The sequence below is a fragment of the Mastigoproctus giganteus genome, chromosome 9, assembly GCF_048544385.1.
Source record: "Mastigoproctus giganteus isolate SK-2022 chromosome 9, ASM4854438v1, whole genome shotgun sequence".
Classification (NCBI taxonomy): Eukaryota; Metazoa; Arthropoda; class Arachnida; order Uropygi; family Thelyphonidae; genus Mastigoproctus; species Mastigoproctus giganteus.
Genome location: NC_143583.1, coordinates 95364931 through 95387153, shown reverse-complemented (window position 1 = coordinate 95387153; position 22223 = coordinate 95364931). Strand labels below are relative to the sequence as shown.

The 22223-nt window shown below is 37.0% G+C and overlaps 1 protein-coding gene across 1 annotated transcript; it reads right to left on the bottom strand.

The window, feature by feature from the left end:
* Positions 1–65: 65 nt before the first annotated feature.
* Positions 66–18494, bottom strand: LOC150080562 (uncharacterized). The gene is made up of 12 exons (XM_090380737.1): positions 18374–18494; positions 10118–10290; positions 9764–10014; positions 7610–7672; positions 7250–7360; positions 6818–6930; positions 5227–5282; positions 3661–3713; positions 3397–3515; positions 3035–3173; positions 2325–2383; positions 66–235 (listed from the first exon to the last, which is right to left on the bottom strand). The coding sequence occupies exons 1-12, from the start codon at positions 18492–18494 to the stop codon at positions 66–68; spliced, it is 1428 nt and encodes a 475-aa protein (XP_090236863.1).
* Between the last annotated feature and the right edge of the window lie 3729 nt (positions 18495–22223).

Below are 22223 nucleotides of genomic sequence, written 5' to 3'. Positions count from 1 at the left end.
CAACACAGTATCGTTTATAACCTTTTAATTTGCATATGATACGCTTTACTCAATGGAAAAATAAATCAAGAAATGCAATCGAAATGATTTATAATAGTAGCTAAGACGATACGCACATTATTTTCCATCTGACTAATTTCCGTCAATTTTGCCAGGGAGGCCCCCTTGCCCCCTGAAAGCTCTACTGACTGACATCGAGGATCCGTAAATCTCACAACCAAAGGCGACGATGAATCTGAAAATGTTTTTAAGTGTCAGGAAACATTGATTTAATTGATTTAACCAGTGTTTCTCAACCTGTGAGTTTTGAAAGAAATTTGTGAATCAAAATAAACTGAAGCAAAACGTTTTATGATTGATTTTAAATATTTTATTTCATATTTTATAGTACTTTGTTTTCGAAGAGTATGTGTATACAGTATAAACACGTGATTTATAGGTTAATTTATAGGAAATTTATTGAACTTTAGGCGGCTGTGCTATTAAAAAGGTTGAGAAAAGCTGATTTATACACTTGCCAAAAATGCTATCAGTAAAACACGTTCAAATTCAATTTCACAAAATAGTGAAAAGGTGAACGTTCTGTATCATTGAGACTATAATATCAGGGAACCAAAGCATTAAATACTTAAATTGGACGCATTTGGAGCACACGCCTTTCTATTTCTTAAATATATTGTATATTATAATAAAGAGTAGATTCACTATTCGCATATACTGAGTATTTTTGATATATGTTTAATATGGTGGAATAAATAAATCACGGTCCACAAAATACGAAAATTACACGACTGGGAAAATTGTGAATTTAAACAAAGAAATGACAGATACTGCACAAACGCTATGTGCAATGATAATGTCCGAAATGCTCGCTGATAGCCACACCATCATGTCTATAAATATCAGTGGGTCCAAAAGTTCGTTTACAACCACAAAATCTGAGATATAAAGAAAAATATATACTTCGTGGAATTCTATAAAATCTTTTGTGGGAGAGTATTATTATAAGACTCAATTATGTCGAGGTGGAAATTAAATATGTTACTTTGCGTGAATCAAAAAGATTTCTCATAAGATCATGACTATCCAAAGTGCAGGGCCATCCTGCATAAGTCAGCCGCTTTATGGAAGTATAATCACTGTTGACAATCAAATAGTTCTCACAACGGTTTCTAATGTTGTTCATAAGGTTTTGGAGTCTTTTAGTGTTAAAAATCATTCCTCTACAAGAGATAATAAAAAAAAACTATTGCATTAGGGTCACCCGGAATGTTGATTCATATATCAATGTATATTGTATCTGAAAATTGCGGGACAAAAATCCCGTTTCTGAGGATGAAACCTTGCTATCTACGCCTGAGACTGACTAACTCAGCCAGGCAGTGAAAAAAGCCCATAAAAGTTCCTCGCGTCATCGACTAGATTCGAACCCGGGCCTTTTCCACTCGGTGTTGGGAAGACGGTGAGGATTCCACTGTGCTACTGCGCAGACACAAGAAATAATCAAGAAAAATTTTTAGTATGATCATCTCCCGACAGCGAACAACCAAACGAGATTTCATGCTGTGTACAAGGCGATAATAAGGTCCTCACTGGTGACACAATGGTCTAATCGTCCTCTCACGACCGGTGGAAAAGACTGAGTGTGAATCCCGTCAAAGGCGAGAGAAATTTTTATGAGAGTTTTTTTAATGTGGCTGAATTAGTCCGTTTCACTGGAGATTTTGGTTTTTTTTCCTCTCCACGAAACTTTGGCTTTTCTTCTAGTAAACTGACTGAAAAATGAAGACGAAGTATATTGGTACTTCATAGACCACAGTTCGTCTGCGCTGAACACACAGATAACCTAATCTAGCGATAATATCTTATGATAATAAATCTCATTTCTCCACAAGAGAAATCTTAGCACGTAGAAATCTGAGATTTGCCCCGTTTCTCTAAAGTGTTCTTAAATGCTCAATCGGATTTAAAGCCAAAGATTTGGCTCCAAATATCGGATGGAGTGCGACCACTCCATCCGATAAATATCCTCACTTTGAAGGAATATATACAGCGAGGATATTCCTTCCAGGGAATATCTACATTTACTTGGAAAGGCATCATTAATGAAAATTAATTCAGGGCCAGTGACAAAATGAAAATCTTCACATAGAATTCACGACCTTAATTCCTGAACGTTTGCGCAGTCAATGCAACTGATGCAGATGCGAAGATCGATGCAGTCGTTCATGATGTGGAATGTTCATTAATTTTTAAAATTAGATGGAAATTTTTTATTATTATTGAAGTCGAATTAAGGCATTATAAGAAGTTATTACGCTTACCTTTTTTTACTGTATTTCTCTGCAATGAACTATTCCTTGAGAGCTGCTTGGTGAATGCACTATCAAAAAAAAATATAAGTAAAAAACTATTAAAACATCAAACACCCGAAAGAAAAGAAAATAACAGCTAATAAAAGAATAGAACATAACAGTAAAGTGACACCTAAAATAAAAGTAAATATAAATAAATACGTGAAATCGAATGGTTTAACGATAATAGGACACGAGAATTTTAATGCATGCTATAAAACGACAGATCTAAATCATAAACACGCTTTTGGCTTGAGAGCCATTCAAATAAACTGAATCAAATATATAAAGAGACCATTAAACAGATTTTGATGATCTCACAACATGAGAAAACCTGAATTCAGTTTTAGTGAACAGCAGCACAACCAATCTTACAAGTGATCCTAGTCGTTTAGGTAATACCACTTATGCAATATATAAAATGTCAAATCATAACACTCTAGGTCCACACCAACAACTTTGGTCTCTCTGCTATTAGAACACTCCTATATCTCTTTACAAACAACATTAACCCTACAGAGAGCTGGCATCTATTTAGATTTGGATATCTCAAGCTCATATAAGCAAGCTATAGAACATTAATTTTATTATATCTTACGATTATTAATTCGAAAACCAATTTGTCACTCGTTTGTTTTCCTTTTATTTTCAAAAGGTAAAATAACAGTTTCTTCACTTACCCTTCCACTATTACTCCTTGGCCAGTAAACGAATTCAGTTGGAACGTGACTGGTTTAACCGTTTCCCGAAATGAATGGCCATTTCTTGATTGAACGAATAGGGGATCGAATTTAGTAGTCAGTTCGTAGGACCGGCTGCCTATGGGGAAAAAGTTTAAAACAAAATAGAAAAAAATCAAAATCTGCAATCAACTATCAGGTGCACTCTACAATTAATAACTTAATATATATATGAATGAATAAGTTTGAATTTTTAGTATAAGGATCGAGGCAGTTAAGGTGATGAGGCATCGGTATATTTGAATATTAGGATAATGTGTTCGGGGGGGGGGGATAATCAGAGATTACTACAAATACTTTACCAGCACAGAAATGGCAGCGAAAATCATTGGAGCCCTTCTCTATCGGTGACTTCAAGTCGTAATACTTCTGGATTGAATACATATTGCCGTCAGTCTGCACAATGGAACCAAATTTTAAACTGAAAGAACCAATAAAAGAAAAGAAGGAAATTATCTATGAATAGTTCGTTTGAGATATTTGGTTTTCGAATAAACAGTTATGGCAAGAAAACAATTTGCTTGACTATTTGCAATCACGTTGACGTGACCTAATAGAATTCTTACCTCTTAACTATTCGAGGGATGTTTACTTCGCTGACGTGAATCACGGTGCCGTTCTGTAATCAGATAGAGAAATCAATTAGAAAACTGCTTCGTGTGAACGAACAATGTTTAAATATTTCAATAAGAGAACTATAAGTACGATTATAGTTCACTTATAATTAATTATAAGTCCCGATTTTCAAAGACAATAAATACATAAACGTATTGTCTATAGTGGAATCGTGATGGATATTAGTAAATACTAAATTTGGTAGAAAGACGAAAAATGTATAAAAAGTTGGCGTAAGAATTATTCCCTTATTGCTGCATTTACGAGTGTGGCTAGAGCAAAAGCTGCATTTCTGCAGTATTTTACAATGCAGGAAGGGCAGAAATTCCTGAATGTCGTATGACCTGCTACTAGATACGACAGAATGCGTGATTTCATTTACAACCATCAATGAGCCAAGCCTAAGCCATGTGGAGAAGTCCTGCCCGAACTTGAACGCAGTAAGCTCTATCACAGAACGTCGCGGGTACAATCTGCTTGAAACTTTCCTTAGGTATGTGCCACACCGAGATGAATACATCTGATTTGTGAAAAGTGTTGCTTTATTCCTCATTCCATACCCGCTTTCAACAGGTGCTGGGATTTATTAATAATAGTATTTACTATATGACGCATGAACATACCCTCTACAGCATCCTGGTAAAGCTCTGGAAGAAGGCAGTCTTTTCTTTCGTTCCTTCCTGCTTCGCATCCCTCTCTCCTGAATATGCTGTCCTCTTATATGAGCATTGGGTGACCGGGATTCAAGCCCGTGACTGATAAATATGGTGCTGTTTCTTGTATTATTCTCTCTATCTTGTGATAGTCTCTGACCGTGTGGTCGTCTCGGAGTATAAACAAAAAATTTATTATTTATGTACCTCTCAAAGCAGCGCTGCTATCCATCTATAATTTGATCTCTGATTTCAGAGGTTACGTAGTAACCTCTGAAAGGCTGTAGTTTTATGAAGGCTGTAGGCTGTAGTTTTATGCAGGCTGTAGTTTTATGAAGTTCCGGCTTCCCAAATTGGAGACAGTGTATCCAGATCACAGAAAAAAGATACAGCAAAAAAAGGGAGAAAAAGAAAAGAAAGCAATGAATATGCAAACTATAATTTTCATCCCGATACGCAATACATTGAATTTTTTCTTGTTACCTGTTTCAAGACCCAGGCCTCACCTGGGATGTTGGGCTCACCTTCCAGCCTCACTTTGTCAGGTTGAGACAGAAAACGTACGCAGCACCCAGCATTTGGCCATGGTAACTTATATTTGGCTTCAACGTTCAGCTTCGAAAACAACTACATATGGCATTATAGAGATAAAAAGGATGAATAATCCCTACGATGAAGAAACGAGATAGTAAAACGTCGAAATAAAACTTCTACTTTTATCTAGAAAACAATTATATAATGTCTTCTAGAAAACTTCGGGAAATTTTACCTAACTACCTCTTTTCGTGTTAAAAACAGTAGAGACAAACTTTCACCCAAAAGCCTTTGTACGAAGAGAAGACATCAAGTTAAAGTGCTGCTTACCTTAGAGAATCCATACAGATGCCTAAAATATCCGCCTTCCAAATGATCGGAGTGACCTGTGGAATTGGAAATTATTCTTTTAAAAAGTTACTATTATTAATTCTTTCATTACATGTTTATTGTAATATTAATTGTAAGAAAATTAATAAAATATTTACAATTAAATAATGTAATTTAGTTTTATAATTAAGTTTTCTAATTAGAGAAGCCTGGATGGATTATGGAACTTTTTTGTACCCAAATTGAATACGAAGGAATTTTCATATTCTCCTCTAAAACTTCTAATCAAAATTGCATTGTACGCCATCTTTCTCTCTATATAGGATGTGCTTGTACAATACTATGTATAATAAGTTTCAACAGAGAAAATCCGGAAAATTATAGGATCCAGGAGGGATCAAGTCACAAGGTTGTCGGATTTTGAAGAATTCGACTGTACACACTCCTTGTTTGTATTTTATATGTGCAACACAATTTAACAGCTAAGATTCATGAAACCCATTCGAGATGTATGGAAAGAATATAATAAATCCTCAAAATATCTCTGAGGATTTATTATATTCTGATTTCACTCCGATATTGGCATTTAACAAGACGATATCCTAATTTCTATGTGATGAGTGACGATTTCACCTTATGATAAATTCTTTCTCACCGCAGAAAAATAGTTTAGAAACTAATTCGGCAAGCGATATGATTATTTAATTTGCCGAATGTGTGTTCTTTATTTAATTTTTTGATTATTTTAGTATAGTAAATAAAATTTAGCTAAAATACGCCTGAGATTCCATTCAAACGGTGTGTGGGGGGGGTTGGCAGGCTGTAATCTTCTATGGGATCATTTGGTGCCCAATTGTGACAAGAAATAATTAATTTCGCCGCAAAACATAATATGCAATCTGTTGTTTCTTAGAGCCCTGTAAATTTGTAAGGTTTATGTTTATTTAGTTATTATTTTATTTTATTTTATTTTTTTGAGAGGTGGCAGAGGTGGTGTGTGAGAAACAAAAAATGTAAAGATGTCATCGATGTCATATTTGTTGACATCTCTTTTGACTGATCAGCCCTTCTGGATAGCACAGCGCATTCTTAGAGTTAGTACATTAAACCAAGTATCGCACATATTACCAAAGCATCTGCCTCCATTTTATATAAGCTACATTGAGCTGACTTTGCATTGTATTTCACACAGGCGGCGATCAGTTTTTGAGTGTGTGTGCGATGATAGCACGAAGCGTATACCAACAAATGAAAAAAAGAATGGTATTAATGAGGGAGCCTCGTACTATGATTTTTATTGGAGAAGTCTCAGGACAACAGCTTCATGGACCAGTTTTACAAAAACAAGACACTAAATTTCAAATGTTACTAATTATTAAATTACAATTTTAAAGTTTAAAAAGCTAAGGAAGAGGCGCTTCTGTAGCTTCTTTGAATGGACCGCCGCTGAGAGCAGAATGGAATATTCGAAATCGCATGAAACAAATTCCCTACCTTGTTGTTAATGATTTCTTTTGCCTAAAAAAATGGAAAGGTGAATTCCGGCTAGGAACCGTTTCGTACAAAGTGTGAACGAACTGAAAAGACTTACCCAAGAAACGGGCCCTTGTGCCCCACAGGTACATCTCCTGTTCCTCGCTGTCCACACTTACAGTCCCTAGGAACATCCCTGCTTGATTGTATCCGTTCATCGCCTTCTGAAATCTGTGGTAAAAAAAAGAATGATTCATTATATTCTGAAGTCTAATGACGCGTTTCAATGGAGCATGTTCTATTGAGAGAACCATATGGTAATGTGTAATATATTTAGCGTTCATGAGATTAGTACAGTATTCAATACGAATTGAATTGAATACTGTATTCGATACGTATCCATCATATGTACTGAATTCTGTAACTAAGACCGAAAGACACTTTCCATTTTTCCATTTAATTTAATATGTTTGCGTATTGAAAATACATAAATGCAACTTAGTGAAAACTCATCCATTGTATTTAAAATTTAAAAAAAACTCATACTTACTGGGAAAGAGAAGGAAAATATCCTTCCCATTTCTCCTTTGCCATGGCTTCGGCCAGGTGTGTGGGGTCGATATCACTGGTGTAGTCAAAGAAAGTACACGAGACTGTCCAGCTTTAAGAAAACAAACAATTAGTCAAAGAAGAAGGATGTTTAATCACGATTAAATATACAGTTATCATTACCACTTTGAAGCATTTACATTTTAAAACACTATACTACTCTCATAAGTATTCTATAAATATTAATTTGCCACTGACAGATTTATTTCAACGGATATAAGTGATTCAATTTCAAAGGACGCTTTTCAGCACCCACTAAATAAAACTAATTTTCCAAGTATAAGCATTATTAAATACTTACATGAAGGAAAATTTGACGTGAGCATAGTTCTGTGAGTCATCCCTCCTTTCATTGGATATTTCTCTAAATGAGGAAAAGAAATATTATACACGTTGCAAATGACAAGTAAAAACATTGATCACAAGCCCCTGTTACAAAAATTAAAGGTGCACATATCCCCTCACGATTATATAGATCCTGATACGATGTTCTGTCGGAACTGTAGAACCATTCGTAGAACCATGAGGGAGAATGGGAAAGCGATGCTAGTATTAGTTCGTTTATATGTTCAGTAAAAAAAGTAATTAAAAAATTTAATGTCTAATCTTGCAGATGATACAAAGGTTGGCAGGGCGGCTAATGGCAGTAATCAAGGTAAGCTGCTGCAAAAAAGATCTAAGAAACATTAGGCAGATAGGTTGAGAAATGGCAGTTGAAGTTTAACGTTGACAAATGCAAAGTACTGCATATGGGTAGCAATAATCGAACTGTGTGGTAGTGCACTCAGTTTAGTGGAAAATGAAGATCTTTGGGTAATTGTGCAGTCAGAGATGAAATTCTGTGTGCTGTGCAGACAGGCTGTCAGGACAGCTTCTTATACTTACTAGCAAAATTCAGGAATTTTGCTAGTAAGTATAAGAAGGTGATTATCCTCTTGTATAAGGCCATGGTTAGGCTCTTTCTTGACTACTGCATACAGATCTGGAGGCGTCCTTTTAGGAAAGATATAGATCTGCTGGAATGGGTGTGGAGAAAGGCAACGAGATTGGTAAAAGAAACAAAAGGGAGTTCTTACCAAGAAATTGGTGTTTAAGGCTTTGAATGGATTAAGAAAACTCACTGATGATGGGACTCCTCCTCTTGTTCAGAATATATACATAAGGGGGCATAAATTCAAATTGAGGAAGCAGATTGAGGAAGGACGGTTGTAGAATAGATGTGCGGAAGTTTGCCTTCAGCCAGAGGGTAGTTCATTGTAAGAAAAAACTTCCATCTGTTTTTGTGGAAATGGATAGTTTGAATTAATTCAAGGAAAAACTAGAGTAATTATTGGAGGGGATGGACAGGTGATGAGGATTTTTTTTTATTTTATTTTTTGGCTGGTGCTTTTTAAGATTGATTCCCTGCGTCATTTGCCACTACTACTATTAATACGAATATTACAATGGTAGTTCTACACCGTCGCTCAGTAAAAAGAAAATTATGCAAATAACTAATACATATATAATCTTGGCACTTATAACAAGTTTTACTTTCTTCTCTAAGGACTCTTATCAGCAGAGTAGCGGAGAGCACACGACGAATTTCTCACGCCATGTGAAAAACAAATGCCTGGTTTTGATTTCAGTTGTCGACAAGTATTCTAGACAGAAATCAAAAAAATACTTCACCTTGGGTCGAACAAAACTTATGGATGTTTTTCTTCGTACCATGAGAGACTTTGACGGTATTGGACGAGGGTTATAAGATTTTTCTCTCGTAAGACTGCGAGGCGTTGTTTGATACAATTCTAGAAAACTTAACAGGATTCATTACTTAAGGGCTGAGTTGCTATCTTAGTATTCACTATGCTTTACGATCCGAAATACCCACTAACATTTCCGCTACGATTTTTTCCTAGCTACAACACTTATAATTCTTCTAGGATTTACCCATAATTTGTTATATCATTTCATTTAATACAGTTATACTAGATATATTGTCGTTCAGCTGCACACAAAGCCTTGAAGTAAACCACACAAATGATATTCAGTTATTTCAACGACTCTATATCATAGTGAGGAAAGATAATCAATTTTAAAGCGCCAGATGAAACCAATAGAGAGGCTATGAAACTGCAAATAGCAGTATTGAAAAAGCTCCTATCTCTAGATAAATAAGAAATTCAAAAATTTATCGTATACGCAGACGTGGGTTATAATTTGATTTAAACGATTAATCTTTTATTAATCATTTAAATCAAAGTATAACCCACATTTTGTAATTTTTGAAACAAAATGTCAGTATATGATTTTAATTCATTAAAGATGTTAGTTATACACTCACTTCTTGTATGCATTTTTATTTACCTATAAAGAATTGCTTCTGATTGAAATATACCCAGAAAGCCATGCAAAAAACATTTTAATAACAGATTCCAGATTATTAAAAAAGAAACTTAGTAAATCAACTTACTTCAACATCCCGTTGAAGAACAATCGCCATCTTCTCATGGGACAGAGGCATTGAAGCTTCAGGCCTTTAGCTGAGAATGTCGGCGGGTGGGTGTCAGGAGAAACGTTCGCATTGCATGGTAATTCATATGACTTTCCATTAGCCAGGGTTATTCGAAGCCACGCTTCGACTTCGCCACATCTTCGCGATATGCGAGCAACTAAATACTCTTTCTTTGAATTCACTCCGTAGAAGCAGACGTCATCTCGACCCTAGAAAACAGGAGAAGAACTTCACAGGTATCTCTCAGCAATTATCATCAATAAACATTACGAATTGATGTTTGAAATAAGAAAAATCTTGTTTTACGCTTGCCTGTTTGATGTGATTTTCATCCTGTGGTGATTCTGCCAGTTTCTCTTCCAGTGGTGTAACAATGGATAAATTTCTTGAATCTATGCCATTGGAGTCATATACATCGAACCTGCGTTTGATTAAGTTTCTATGTGTCCTAACATAAAGATACGCAGCCAATCGCTTCAATTTTCCTGAAAGAAAAGAATATCTTAGGTATTTTATAATAATACAGGATAATCAGGTTTAAGTCGAATTTGGTACTTTCTGATACGGCATTCTCTGCATGAAATACTTGTAGATATTAGCAGAATGCGTAGAGCTTTGATAATTCTTCACACCCTGCAAATTTTTAAACTTTGATCTTCAGTCTGAAATAATTAATGTTTACTCTTGCTAAAAGCGATGTGAATCACAGGCATTCGATACCAAAAATTCTAGGATGTCGTTAAGTTACTTCAAAATAAGACTCATTATCTTGAATATTAGATGCCCTCTGTACATTCCAAAATACAATATTGTACAAAAAAGTATTGCGCCAAGAGATCTGCTCGTATTTTAGTATACGATATCACTGTGTTATGTACATGATATTGTTCTAATTAATGTATCTGAATTGAAAGGCGGCACAAAACAAGAAATATCAGAAAGAAAGAAAGATGAGCATTCGATATTCAGCCAAGATGGAACCCAAAGAAGCCTAAGTTAAATTACATCCGTTGAAAGTCATTTAATTTTTTTTTTTTTAAATCCCGAATGGGCTTCGTTTCCCTGTTATTTTTATTCACTTTAATATCCAAATTTGTGCTCAGAGTTGTCAGCAAAAAAAGTTCACTTTTCATGAAATATAAACCAAATCGAGTTTGAGGAACAAAGTTTTCGCAAAATTAGTAGGAAATAATTTCTGATTCACAGCAAAATATACAAAGCCATGCTATGTCCTTCTCGAATCAGTGAGCGTTCACACGTGCTGCTTTTGCTGTTTAATTCCCAGTTAACGCTTATATTTCATTTTTATATGACAGTACATCCTCAACTCTTGACGTGTGTTAGTAAAAACTGTCATATTAGGGCCAGCCAAGAACTAACTACATGCCCACGTGTATTATGTCCTGATTTGCTTGTTTTGCTGGACGAAAAACCCGATTTCTGGGGAGAAGAAGCTTTGCTGTCCACCTGAAAGCGACTAACTCAGCTACTGAGTGAAAAACGTCGATAAAACTTTCTCATGTCATTGATAGGATTCGATCCCGGGTATTTTGCAATCGGTGTTGGAAAGACTGTGATGATTAATACTGTGCCTCAGACGTGTTATAGTAAAGCAAACATGCAGGCAGAGTCTATTTTCTGATTCACGTACGCAACTCGTTCTTTGAGCCAGCGGTCACTTAACATGCAGGGGAAAATCTGTCAGCACCCTTCCCTATTTTCAGAATGTAAGCTATTGTTACTTTGATGAAGACACTACTCAGAGGTTGACGTCAACTCATGTAATGTTCGTCGCACATCAGGTGGAACAAGCCCGAGTACGAATCTCTTCAATGACGTGAGCAATTTTTCACAATGTGGCCAAGTTAATCGGTCTCAGATAAGGTTAGCATGGTTTGGTTTTTTCCTCTGGAAACTCGGAGTTTTTTTGCCCAGCAAAACAAAAAATTGACCACATATAACACACAATTTTCAGATAGTATACACGGAGCAATATGGCCTTAGTCGCTGATGTTCCTAAAACCCTACAAAATGCGTGGATAAGCAAGATTTTTTACCCCTGGAAACTTGGTTTTTTCTTCCAGCAAAATGGACAAATCGACCAGAGAACGTACAGTTTATGAAAGTAATGTAGATGGACAGATGAGGTAACTCTTGCGTCGCCCTAATATGACAGGCTTTTTTTTTACTTAGAGGTCAACGGTTTCGGATAATACTAGACATATTGCGAATAGTTAGTATTTGTATTAGCAGTGACCAATTTCATGTGTTGTCGATCACTTCCAAATTATCGCTTATCCAAAATTATCCCCTCTAATATTAGGCTAATTCTTCATTGAATTTATTCGAACTACCCGCTTCCACAACACTAGATGGAAGTTTGTTCCAACAATAAATTACCCGCTGACTGAAGGCAAATTTCCGCACAACTTCCTATCCTGCAATCATCATTTCTCAGTTTCAATTTATGCCTTTTCATATCTGTCATCTAAAAAAGAGAAAGAATTCCATGAGCTTACTCAATCCGTTCAAAGTCTTAAACATCTCGATCAGATCTCCTCGCCTGTGCCTAGTCCCTCTCTCTCTCTCTCTCTCTCTCTCTCTCTCTCTCTCTCTCGACGCCATATTTTGTAGAATTAAAGCCGTTATTCGTAAGAGCACCCTTTTGTTCCCCTCGCCAATCTTTTTGCTCTTCTCTGCACTCGTCCCAACAGATCCACACCCTTTCTAAGATGAAGTTTCCAAATCTGTATGCAATACTCAAAATGTGACCTGACCATTGTCTTATACAACAACCACCTCCTTATCTCTGCTCGCAAAATTGCTGTGTATTATTGTTGACAAAACAATAGGAACTGTTCTGGCAGTCTGTCTCCACTAATCAGAAAACTTCATATCTGACTGTACCTCAGGAATACCCTCAGGTCTATTTTCACTCTCCACCGTCCTGAGTACTAACTGAGGACAGTGGAGAGTACATTCTGTATACTTACAGAATTAGTAAATTAATAAGAGGAGTTTACCTCAATATAGTACGTGGAACACTTCCGTATGATACCCTCCAGAAATTAAAACGGAAAAAACGAAAAAATCGACAACTTACCGGTACATTAAAGTAAAATATAAATAATTAAAGTAAAATATTTTACTTTAATTATTTATATTTTACTTTAATGTACCGGTAAGTTGTCGATTTTTTCGTTTTTTCCGTTTTAATTTCTGGAGGGTATCATACGGAAGTGTTCCACGTACTATATTGAGGTAAACTCCTCTTATTAATTTACTAATATTATTATCAACGTAGAACATATTGAGTATTACAGCTCTGATTCATACTATCTAATTAATTTTCAAACTCTTATTGACTATTTCATTCACTTCCTGTCTCTCCAGTAGTATACAATCGATACACACAATTATGGGAGATTTTTTGAATGGCTTGGTACAAAATTACATTAAATCTACACTAAGGTACTCGGCCCAAAATTACCATATTTCTTTCCTAAAATATTGCCTTCAAAACAACATCGTTCCGAAGTTTGCCAGGGTGAATTTAAATCAAAAAATTTCAGGCATAAAACAACTATCACTGGCGACATCACGTAATATTGTTAAGCTTGCCTTAAAATCTCGATATTCGGATAAACAAAAATACCTTTCCCAGGTTAGGAAGCTTCGCGATAAATTAAAAAATTATCTACATCCGAACGATTGGTCTGTATTGAAGACCTCCATAGATTTGCGACGGGAAGCACAAGCCTCAGAAATAAAAAACAGACACGTTAATAAGTTGCAAACATTATCGAATAGTTCAAGACACGTTCATGCGAATTCTAACACATTGTCGCGAGCTTGCGACCAAGTTCACACGAGTTGGGTGACATCCCCCCCACAGACACATAACGCACTACCACAGAATATGTCGGCTAGTTCACGAACACCCCCTCACCCAGTATCCAACGAACCAACATATCAACAGGTTACAAATCTTTCCTCGTGTACACTATCGCAGGACCAGATTTCACTTTTATCCAAAGGATTAAATTATAATTTACCACCTCGAAAGCTGCCAAAAAAACAATGCGTAATTGATATTGAATTTGGACTTCGTAGTGTTCCACAAAAAGATGTATTTATTCAACAAGTTAACCAAGTAGTAAATAACATAAAAGAAACGCGACTTCCTAAATTGAATACACATGACAGTTCAGCTTTACGAGAACTTCGAGAAAATAAGGACATTATTATACAGAGGGCAGATAAAGGAGATACAGTGGTAATACTAGATAAACATGATTATATTAATAAGTTAGATTCAGTTGTATCTGATAGCTCCACTTATTGTGAAGTGGACCCGACACTGTTTACCAATTTGGTAAATCAATACAATAAAACGTTAACCACATATCGAAAAAACGACTACATTACTATGGTTCAGTTGAAGGAATTGAAGTCCAGAACATACAATATTCCTGCACTTTTTGGTCAGGTAAAATTACACAAGCCTGGATTTCCGATTCGACCTATTGTTTCCTACAGGAACTCGGCATTTTCATCCTTAGCCACACATGTGTATAACATTATAAAACCTTTTAGACAGGTTATACAATTTGGGATTAAGAATTACGATACATTATTTAATAATCTTAAAGACTGTAGACTCGGCGACAATGACAATTTATTCTCATTAGATGTTACCTCATTATATACGAATGTAAACGTTGAATACACATTAGATATTATTTGGGATATGTTAAATAAAAACTCGACACCGATTAATTATACGAAGCTGCCCATTAAGGAAATTTTTAACTTAATTAAACTATTAGCTGAGGCTAACTACATCACCTTTCGAGACAAGGTGTACAAACAAATTTTTGGATTACCAATGGGTTTGAGCCTGAGTGGCTTAATGTCAGAGATCTATCTCTCAACGATTGAGCAGATACATTTGACACCTTTTCGTCCCCGTATCACATACTATGGGAGGTATTTAGACGATGTTCTAGTTATTACTGATAGTAGTACTATCCAAGACATTTTACATTCGTTTAATAATATTCATTCTAGACTCAAATTTACATTGGAAAGGGAAGATACGGATACTAAGTCATTAAACTTTCTAAATTTCACGCTTACCCGGGACTCGAACAAAATACAATTTAGCATCTATCGAAAACCCACAAACACCGGTATGCTTCTTCATTATAATAGCTACCACCCGTTCACCTACAAAAGGTCGATTATCTTTAATCAATTTCTAAATGCCTATAAATATTCAACGACGGATTCTGCTTTGGACTCAGAAATACAAATATTAACTAGCAGATTCTTGAACAGGGGTTATCCCATTAACACAATAAATCGAATTAGGGTACAAGCTAAGGATAGGATAAAAAATACTACACCAATCAACAATAGTAATATCAAAAAATACTTTATTTCTGTCCCATATGTTGAACAGTGGCACAAACAACTTAACAGATTCTTTAAAGATACCGAATTTAAAATTATAGCTAGGCCTATACGGAAGTTACACACTATACTGAACAATCGCTCGGTTCTTTCCGCGTTCGCAACTCAAATTAATGATCTAGTATACAACATTTCTTGCGGTGATTGCGACTCGTCTTACCAGGGTTCGACGCGGTTTTCTCTTAATATTCGTGTAAATCAACACGAAGCCTCAGTTCGTGCTTCTCGTTCAGCAGCGTCAGAATTAGCCTTTCATGCCATTAACGAAAAACATACTTTTTTATTTAACGAGGCCAAAATACTTAACGTTCAACGTAATTATACGCGACTATTAATTGCAGAAACCGTTGAAATTAAATTACACGAGAATTCTGTTAATGTTCGGCGGCCATATTTGATCTCCGATGCGTGGACCTTTACGCGCATGCGCGAAGACACATAATCACTATTTAAGTTGCAGGTTTAGCCTGATCCGGTAATTTTCATTCCTGTGATCACGACAGTCGGTCGAAAAGCATTGTCAGCTTCAGGAAGGAAAATCGTTTTGAATATTTTCGTTAGATTGTTTTAATTGCGTTAATTTGAATTTTAATTGTTTTGAATTGATTTTGAATTGTGTTAAATTGATTATTTAATTATTTACATTTTACTTTAATTATTTATATTTTACTTTAATGTACCGGTAAGTTGTCGATTTTTTCGTTTTTTCCGTTTTAATTTCTGGAGGGTATCATACGGAAGTGTTCCACGTACTATATTGAGGTAAACTCCTCTTATTAATTTACTAATATTATTATCAACGTAGAACATATTGAGTATTACAGCTCTGATTCATACTATCTAATATACTTACAGAATGTACTCTCCACTGTTGTATGTTAGTACAACATGGTATGTTAATCTGGGATTACTGCTGCTCATATGAAGTACTTTGTATTTGTCGTCAATATTAAACTTAAATTGCCACTTCGCAGCCCATCTGCCTAATTTGTCTAGATCTTGGTAAGACAGCATATCCTGATTACTGCGATTAACGACCCTGCAAATATTTTATTATGTGGAAACTTAGACATTAAGCCAGATATATCTTCATCAATATGATTAATAAATACAGAAAATAATGGGCCAAGCACTGAACCCTGGAGGATTCCCCTAATAGCATTAGTCCTAGAATAGTAGTGCCCATTGGAAACCACTCTCTGTCTTCCCATTCAGCCGCCCCTTTGTTCACAGCAGTAACCTGTCATTCAGTCCCCGCACGGTACTAAGTACTATAGGTTTTGATACCTTTTGTGTTTGGAGTTTTCATAAAAACACACACACACAAAAAAAAAAAAAACACTGCTCCAATTTGTACAGCAGTCTTCTATGTGCAACACTATCAAAAGCTTTCTTGAAATCCAAGTATATTGGATATCAAAATTACTTTTTGCATCCGTTTGCTTTGTGCATCATAGTAACCAATCAGATTGGTAAGACTAGATCGCCCCTTAACAAATCCATGCAGTTACCATAAGTATAACTGCATTCCTGACAAGATGGTCTTGCACTGCTTCTTTAACCAGTGACTTCATTATTTTCCCTGAAACAGAAGTCAAGCTAACAGTAATTACTCGTCACACTTTGATGTCCCTTTGAGAACTGAAGATACATTTCCACATTTTAATCCATAGTTCTAATTCTAATCCAGGGGTGGTGTCAGGTTTGCTTACCTCTTTTGTTGCCTCCCTTAATATAATGGGATAGATCCCATCCACCCTACGTGCCTTGTTTACGTTTGAATTCAATAATTGTCTTCCAGCTCCCAATTAGAATTTGATACACTTCTGACATCCCATTCCTAAAAGATTCCGCATGTGTGAATATAAGTGCCAAATATCTATTCAGTTTGTCAGCAAACTGAATAGGATCATCAACTGTTAAAACATTCATATCTAGTGGACCAATGCGATTTATCTAGTAGATATGAATTCTTCTCTTCATTCTAATGTTTACATAAGCATAGAAGTCCTTGCTACTTTTCTTTGCATTCTTTTCAGAGACTTCTCGTAATCTGCTTAACTTCTTTATGACTTTATTGTAGACTAGTTGATATCTGCTTTAGGCTTCTGTATCACCTAATCATTTATATGCATCCCCATGCATTTTTTTTTCTCTTCCACGAGTCTTTTCACTACAACTGACATTCATTTAGGTCTTGAACAGTATCTCGTAGTTGGTATGAAATGTATAAAAAATTATAGATCGTTCTCTTGAACACTAATAAAGCAAAGCCATCGATGATATCGGACGCTTTCTGCAAGTTCGGGCAGAAAATTGATGATGGTTTTGACCAAATCTTACAATAAATAAATCTCGTAATGCAACAGCCACTTTTCTTGAACATTCGCACAGGTAATACCAAGTTATCTGATTAGCTAAATTCAATTTATTAGGATTCATTTATTTAAACCATTTTTTTTTTCTGTAAGAAAAGAGAACATAATATATTTCCCACTTCTAAGTTGCATATGAGCGAAAGCCCAGGAGGCGACTAGGATAAGGGCTATACCTATAACTTCTTTTCAGAACGACGAAGTTTGATTTAATTTTTATCCCAAAAAACCATAATTCCAGCTGCTACATAGCAGCCATCGTGGGTAGCACAGTTGGCATAATCACCGTCGTCTACACACCGGGTGGAAAAGACTTGAGTTCGAATCCCGTCAATAACCCGTGGATTATTCATGGGTTTTTTCACAACGCCAGGCTGAGTTGGTCTCAGGAGAGGGCAGCATGGTGTTTTCACCCAAAAACTCGGGTTTCTCGTCCATCAAATAGCAAATCGACCCCAGACACACAATTTACAGACATATTATATACTGCGCAATATGGTCTAAATTGCTGATTCGCTTAAAACCATATAGCAACAGGTACATAGCAGTTCAGTTTAAATTTTTCAGCGATCGTAAATATCCTAACATTAAACGAATTTGAAAGCGAATGTATAGCCCAAAAATTCTTAACGGAACTTTCGTTCTTCGATTACTATGAAGATGATATAATATTTGGCAAGGGTTAGATGCTCCCAGATATCTCTCAAACAACACTAACTGGACGTTAATCTTCCCATTAAACTCTGTAAAGTAGTAGTGATGAAATTATTAATATTTTTCCTCATTTTCACATTAAAACGAACGAATCTTGGCACCCAGTCTTGACCCCTTATCAACATAGTGACTTGTGAACTGCTATCCGTTTGAAAAGACGAAATTGTCCTTTTGTAGGTGGTGCAATTTTTACTGTTCTTTTCAGTCGAGTTTTGAGTGAAAAATTAATTCCTTTTTTAAAGTATTAATGCCTGTATTAATAATCTTGTAGATAGTATTTTTATCTCTGGATTAGGCTTCCATTCGTGAATTTTATTTTTATATAATGTTCCAACCAGCTTAAGTTTCCATTACAATCATAAAATACCCATCAATTGCACTACAGAAAATAATAGCCAGGTGGGAAGGAGCAGCACTACGTAGCACACGCTTCTTGATTAGACCAGGGTTCGAGCCCGTGACTACCAAATACGGAGGATGCGGAAAGGTCAGGGAATGACCACCGCAATATGGCCTTAGTTGCTAATGCTCCTAAAAACCAAATAACAACAACATACGGAAAATAAACATAACAGCACTCAAACTGTACCTGTTTTAAGTAGAGAAGCGAATGAAAGAAGGAAAATGACGGCGAGTAGTAGTTCAATCATATCCGAACACCAATCGACACCACAGTTTCACAACCTACAAGAGCAAGTGGTGAAATGCAAACGCTCGCTCGTCGGAGAATGCGATAAAATGAAAGATCACGTGACTCTTAGGCCAGATAAGAAGAGAAAATACTAAATTAAACTGTACGAAACACGATTCCTCTTTCATGACGCCGGGAGTATGGAACTGATTTTCTTCTGCACAACTGCTACCAGTCACGTGGATCCAAGTGTATTACGAAATTCTTTAATGAAGGGGTGGGAAAACGACTTTAGTCATAGAACTGGGATAACATTGCTGACTCACTATTAGGAACAATCGTTCTTAGCTCTGCTGAGTAGTATTTCCTCATATCAAGGACACAGCAACATAGCGGCAACCCCCAAGGCAAAATGCGCTGGCCCCACAGGAACTAGTTGTAGCCTGTGACTCTACTGTCAGGGAAACGGTAAACGTATTGTGCAAACAGGATAGGTGGAATGGGAACTGGGTATGCCTGACAGGGGCAAATGTTGATGACGTTGTAGAGCAGATATCATCTTTTGAGAGCACAAAAAGGGTGATATAGTTGTACACGTTGACGCTAATGACATTAAGAGTAGGAGACCAGCGGAATTACTTAATAAGTACAGATCAATGCTGAAAAAAAGTCATGAGGTAGGGTTGAATTTGAAAGTGTTTGCAATTCTGTCCAGACGCGATATGAGGGAGTATATGATGAGTGCCTTGTCGATAAATTCGCCCCTGGAGAGATTGTGCAAGGCTCAAGGGGTAGAATTTTTTCTGTCTGATCTGTGCTTGTTAACAGGAGAGACTACTTCTACAGGAATGGGATACACTTTAATAGAAAGGGTGCAAGAATATTTTCTGATGCTATCAAGGTAGAGTGAGGTGGGTCGGAAAACTGCTAGCCTTGGGGGGATACATAGACTAAAAGGTTAGTAGTGACCGCAGGCAGAGGCCAAAGTGATTCTTGCATTGCTTCTATTGAAATGAGCAGCAGCCCGGAAAGCAAGTTGCTGGGGATTTCAGGAATTGCTGGAAGTCGTGAAACAAGAAAATACATGAGCTGTGTTAGGGTAACTAAGAATAGGAACAGGTGCATGTATCCTTGCATGTACACCAATGCTAGGAGTATAGTTAATAAATTTGATGATCTTGAAGTGCTAGTCAAGACATCAAAGGAAGATGTTGTCGGGATATTAGAGACGTGGTGTCACACAGATATAAGCAGTGCAGAATTGGAATTTGGGGAGTACAATGTGTACACAAAGGATAGACAGGACGGGAAGGGAGGAGGGGTTATGCTGTTAGTTAAGAAACACATAAAATCTAAGGAAGTGTATCCAATTGATGTTGGTGGACAAGGCAATTTTGAGTCTGTTTGGTGTGACATAAGCAGTGGAAAAGGGAAAATAAGAGTAGGTGTGTGTTATAGGCCTGATAAATCTGATGCGTATAATGAGCACTTGTGTAGAGAAATAGAGTGGGCCAGTAAATCAGAGAGTCTTAGAATGGGGGATTTTAATTTCCCAGAGATTGACTGGAATTTGTGGGTTGGTCACTCACACACTAGCAAGGCTTTTGTGGATTTATCGGATGATTGTTTTCTACATCAGCATGTTCGGGAGGCAACTAGAGGGAGTAATACTCTTGATCTGATTATCAGTAGTGATTCTTCATGCATTAAGAATCTGCAGATAAAGTGTACTGTGATCATTGCACTAGGTGGCAATGATCACAGTGTGCTCAAATGGGATTTATTCAAAGAGGCAACTACCATCAGGGGTAAAGGCAAGGGTTTTTGCTTTCGTAAAGGCGACTACGAAGGTCTGAGACAGTATTTAAATTCTATGCGGTGGGACCAACTGATGACGTTACCAACAACAAATTCAAAATGGGAAGCATTCAAAGAATTAATCTTTGAAGCTACTAGGCTTTACATGCCAACTAAGAAATATTGTTAAAGGTTTAGGCCTAAATGGATGTCAGATGAACTAATGAGACATATGGCAGAGAAGAAAAATGCATGGGATACATACAAATTAAGACGTGACACAGAAGCCTATGGCAGATATAAGCTGGTCTGTAACCAAGTCACAAAGGAGGTTAGGCAGGCAAAGGTAGATTACGAGAAATCTTTGGCAAAGGATGCAAAGAAAAACAGCAAAGAGTTCTTTACTTATACAGGGTGTCTCCGAAATATTGGTACAAACGTTTAGGGGAGGTAGGTAACATCTAAAGGAATGTGAATCGCATAGGAACCCACAACCGGAAACGTCAAGGTAAAGTAGTAGCAGAGGCTGTTTGTTTTGTTTGTTTGTTATTTGGTTTTTAGGAGCATTAGCAACTAAGGCCATATTGCTCCGGGATGTGCGGTGGTCATTCCCTGACCTTTCCGCATCCTCCGTATTTGGTGGTGACGGGCTCGAACCCCGGTCTAATCAAGAAGCGTGTGCTACGCACTGCTGCTCCTGCCCACCTGGCTACGGAGGCGCCTGTAGCAGAGGCACAAGAAGCAGAAATGACACAAGACAGTAATTAGTGGCAAACATTTATTTGACATAATATTAACAATGGAGTACGAGATGGATGCATTTCATGATGTTACAACAGATGCTCGAAGGTTCCACCATGAGACGCGATGCATGCGTGACACCGACGTAGCATGGATTGGCGGACACGGTCGAACACACCTGGAGTTTCTTTGACAGTAGCAGCAGCGCAGACGAGTCTCGCCACGAGATCCATTTCCGTTTCCACAGGCGAGTCATACACGATAGATTTGAGGGCCCTTCCACAGAAAGAAATCAAGGCTCGCTAAATCAGGTGAGCGTGGGGACCAGGCAACGGGTCCACCACAGCCAATCCATCGACGCCCAAAACGCCTGTTCAAATGGTTAAGAAAACACCTTCCATAATGGGCAGGCGCCCCGTCATGTTGAAACCAAATGTTGCGTCTCACATTTGCTGGAACATCGTCAAGTAACTTGGTAGAACTTGTTCAAGAAAGATCCAATATTTAGCGGATTTTATGCGGGATGGTAACAGGTATGGACCGACTAAGCAGTCACCGACCGTACCTGCCCACACATTTATTGCGAACCGACTGTGCCGCATGGGGGCGCACACTGTGTGGGTTGTCGTGAGCCCACACATGAGCATTGTGCTGATTGAATAAGCCTTCCCGAGTGAAATAAGCC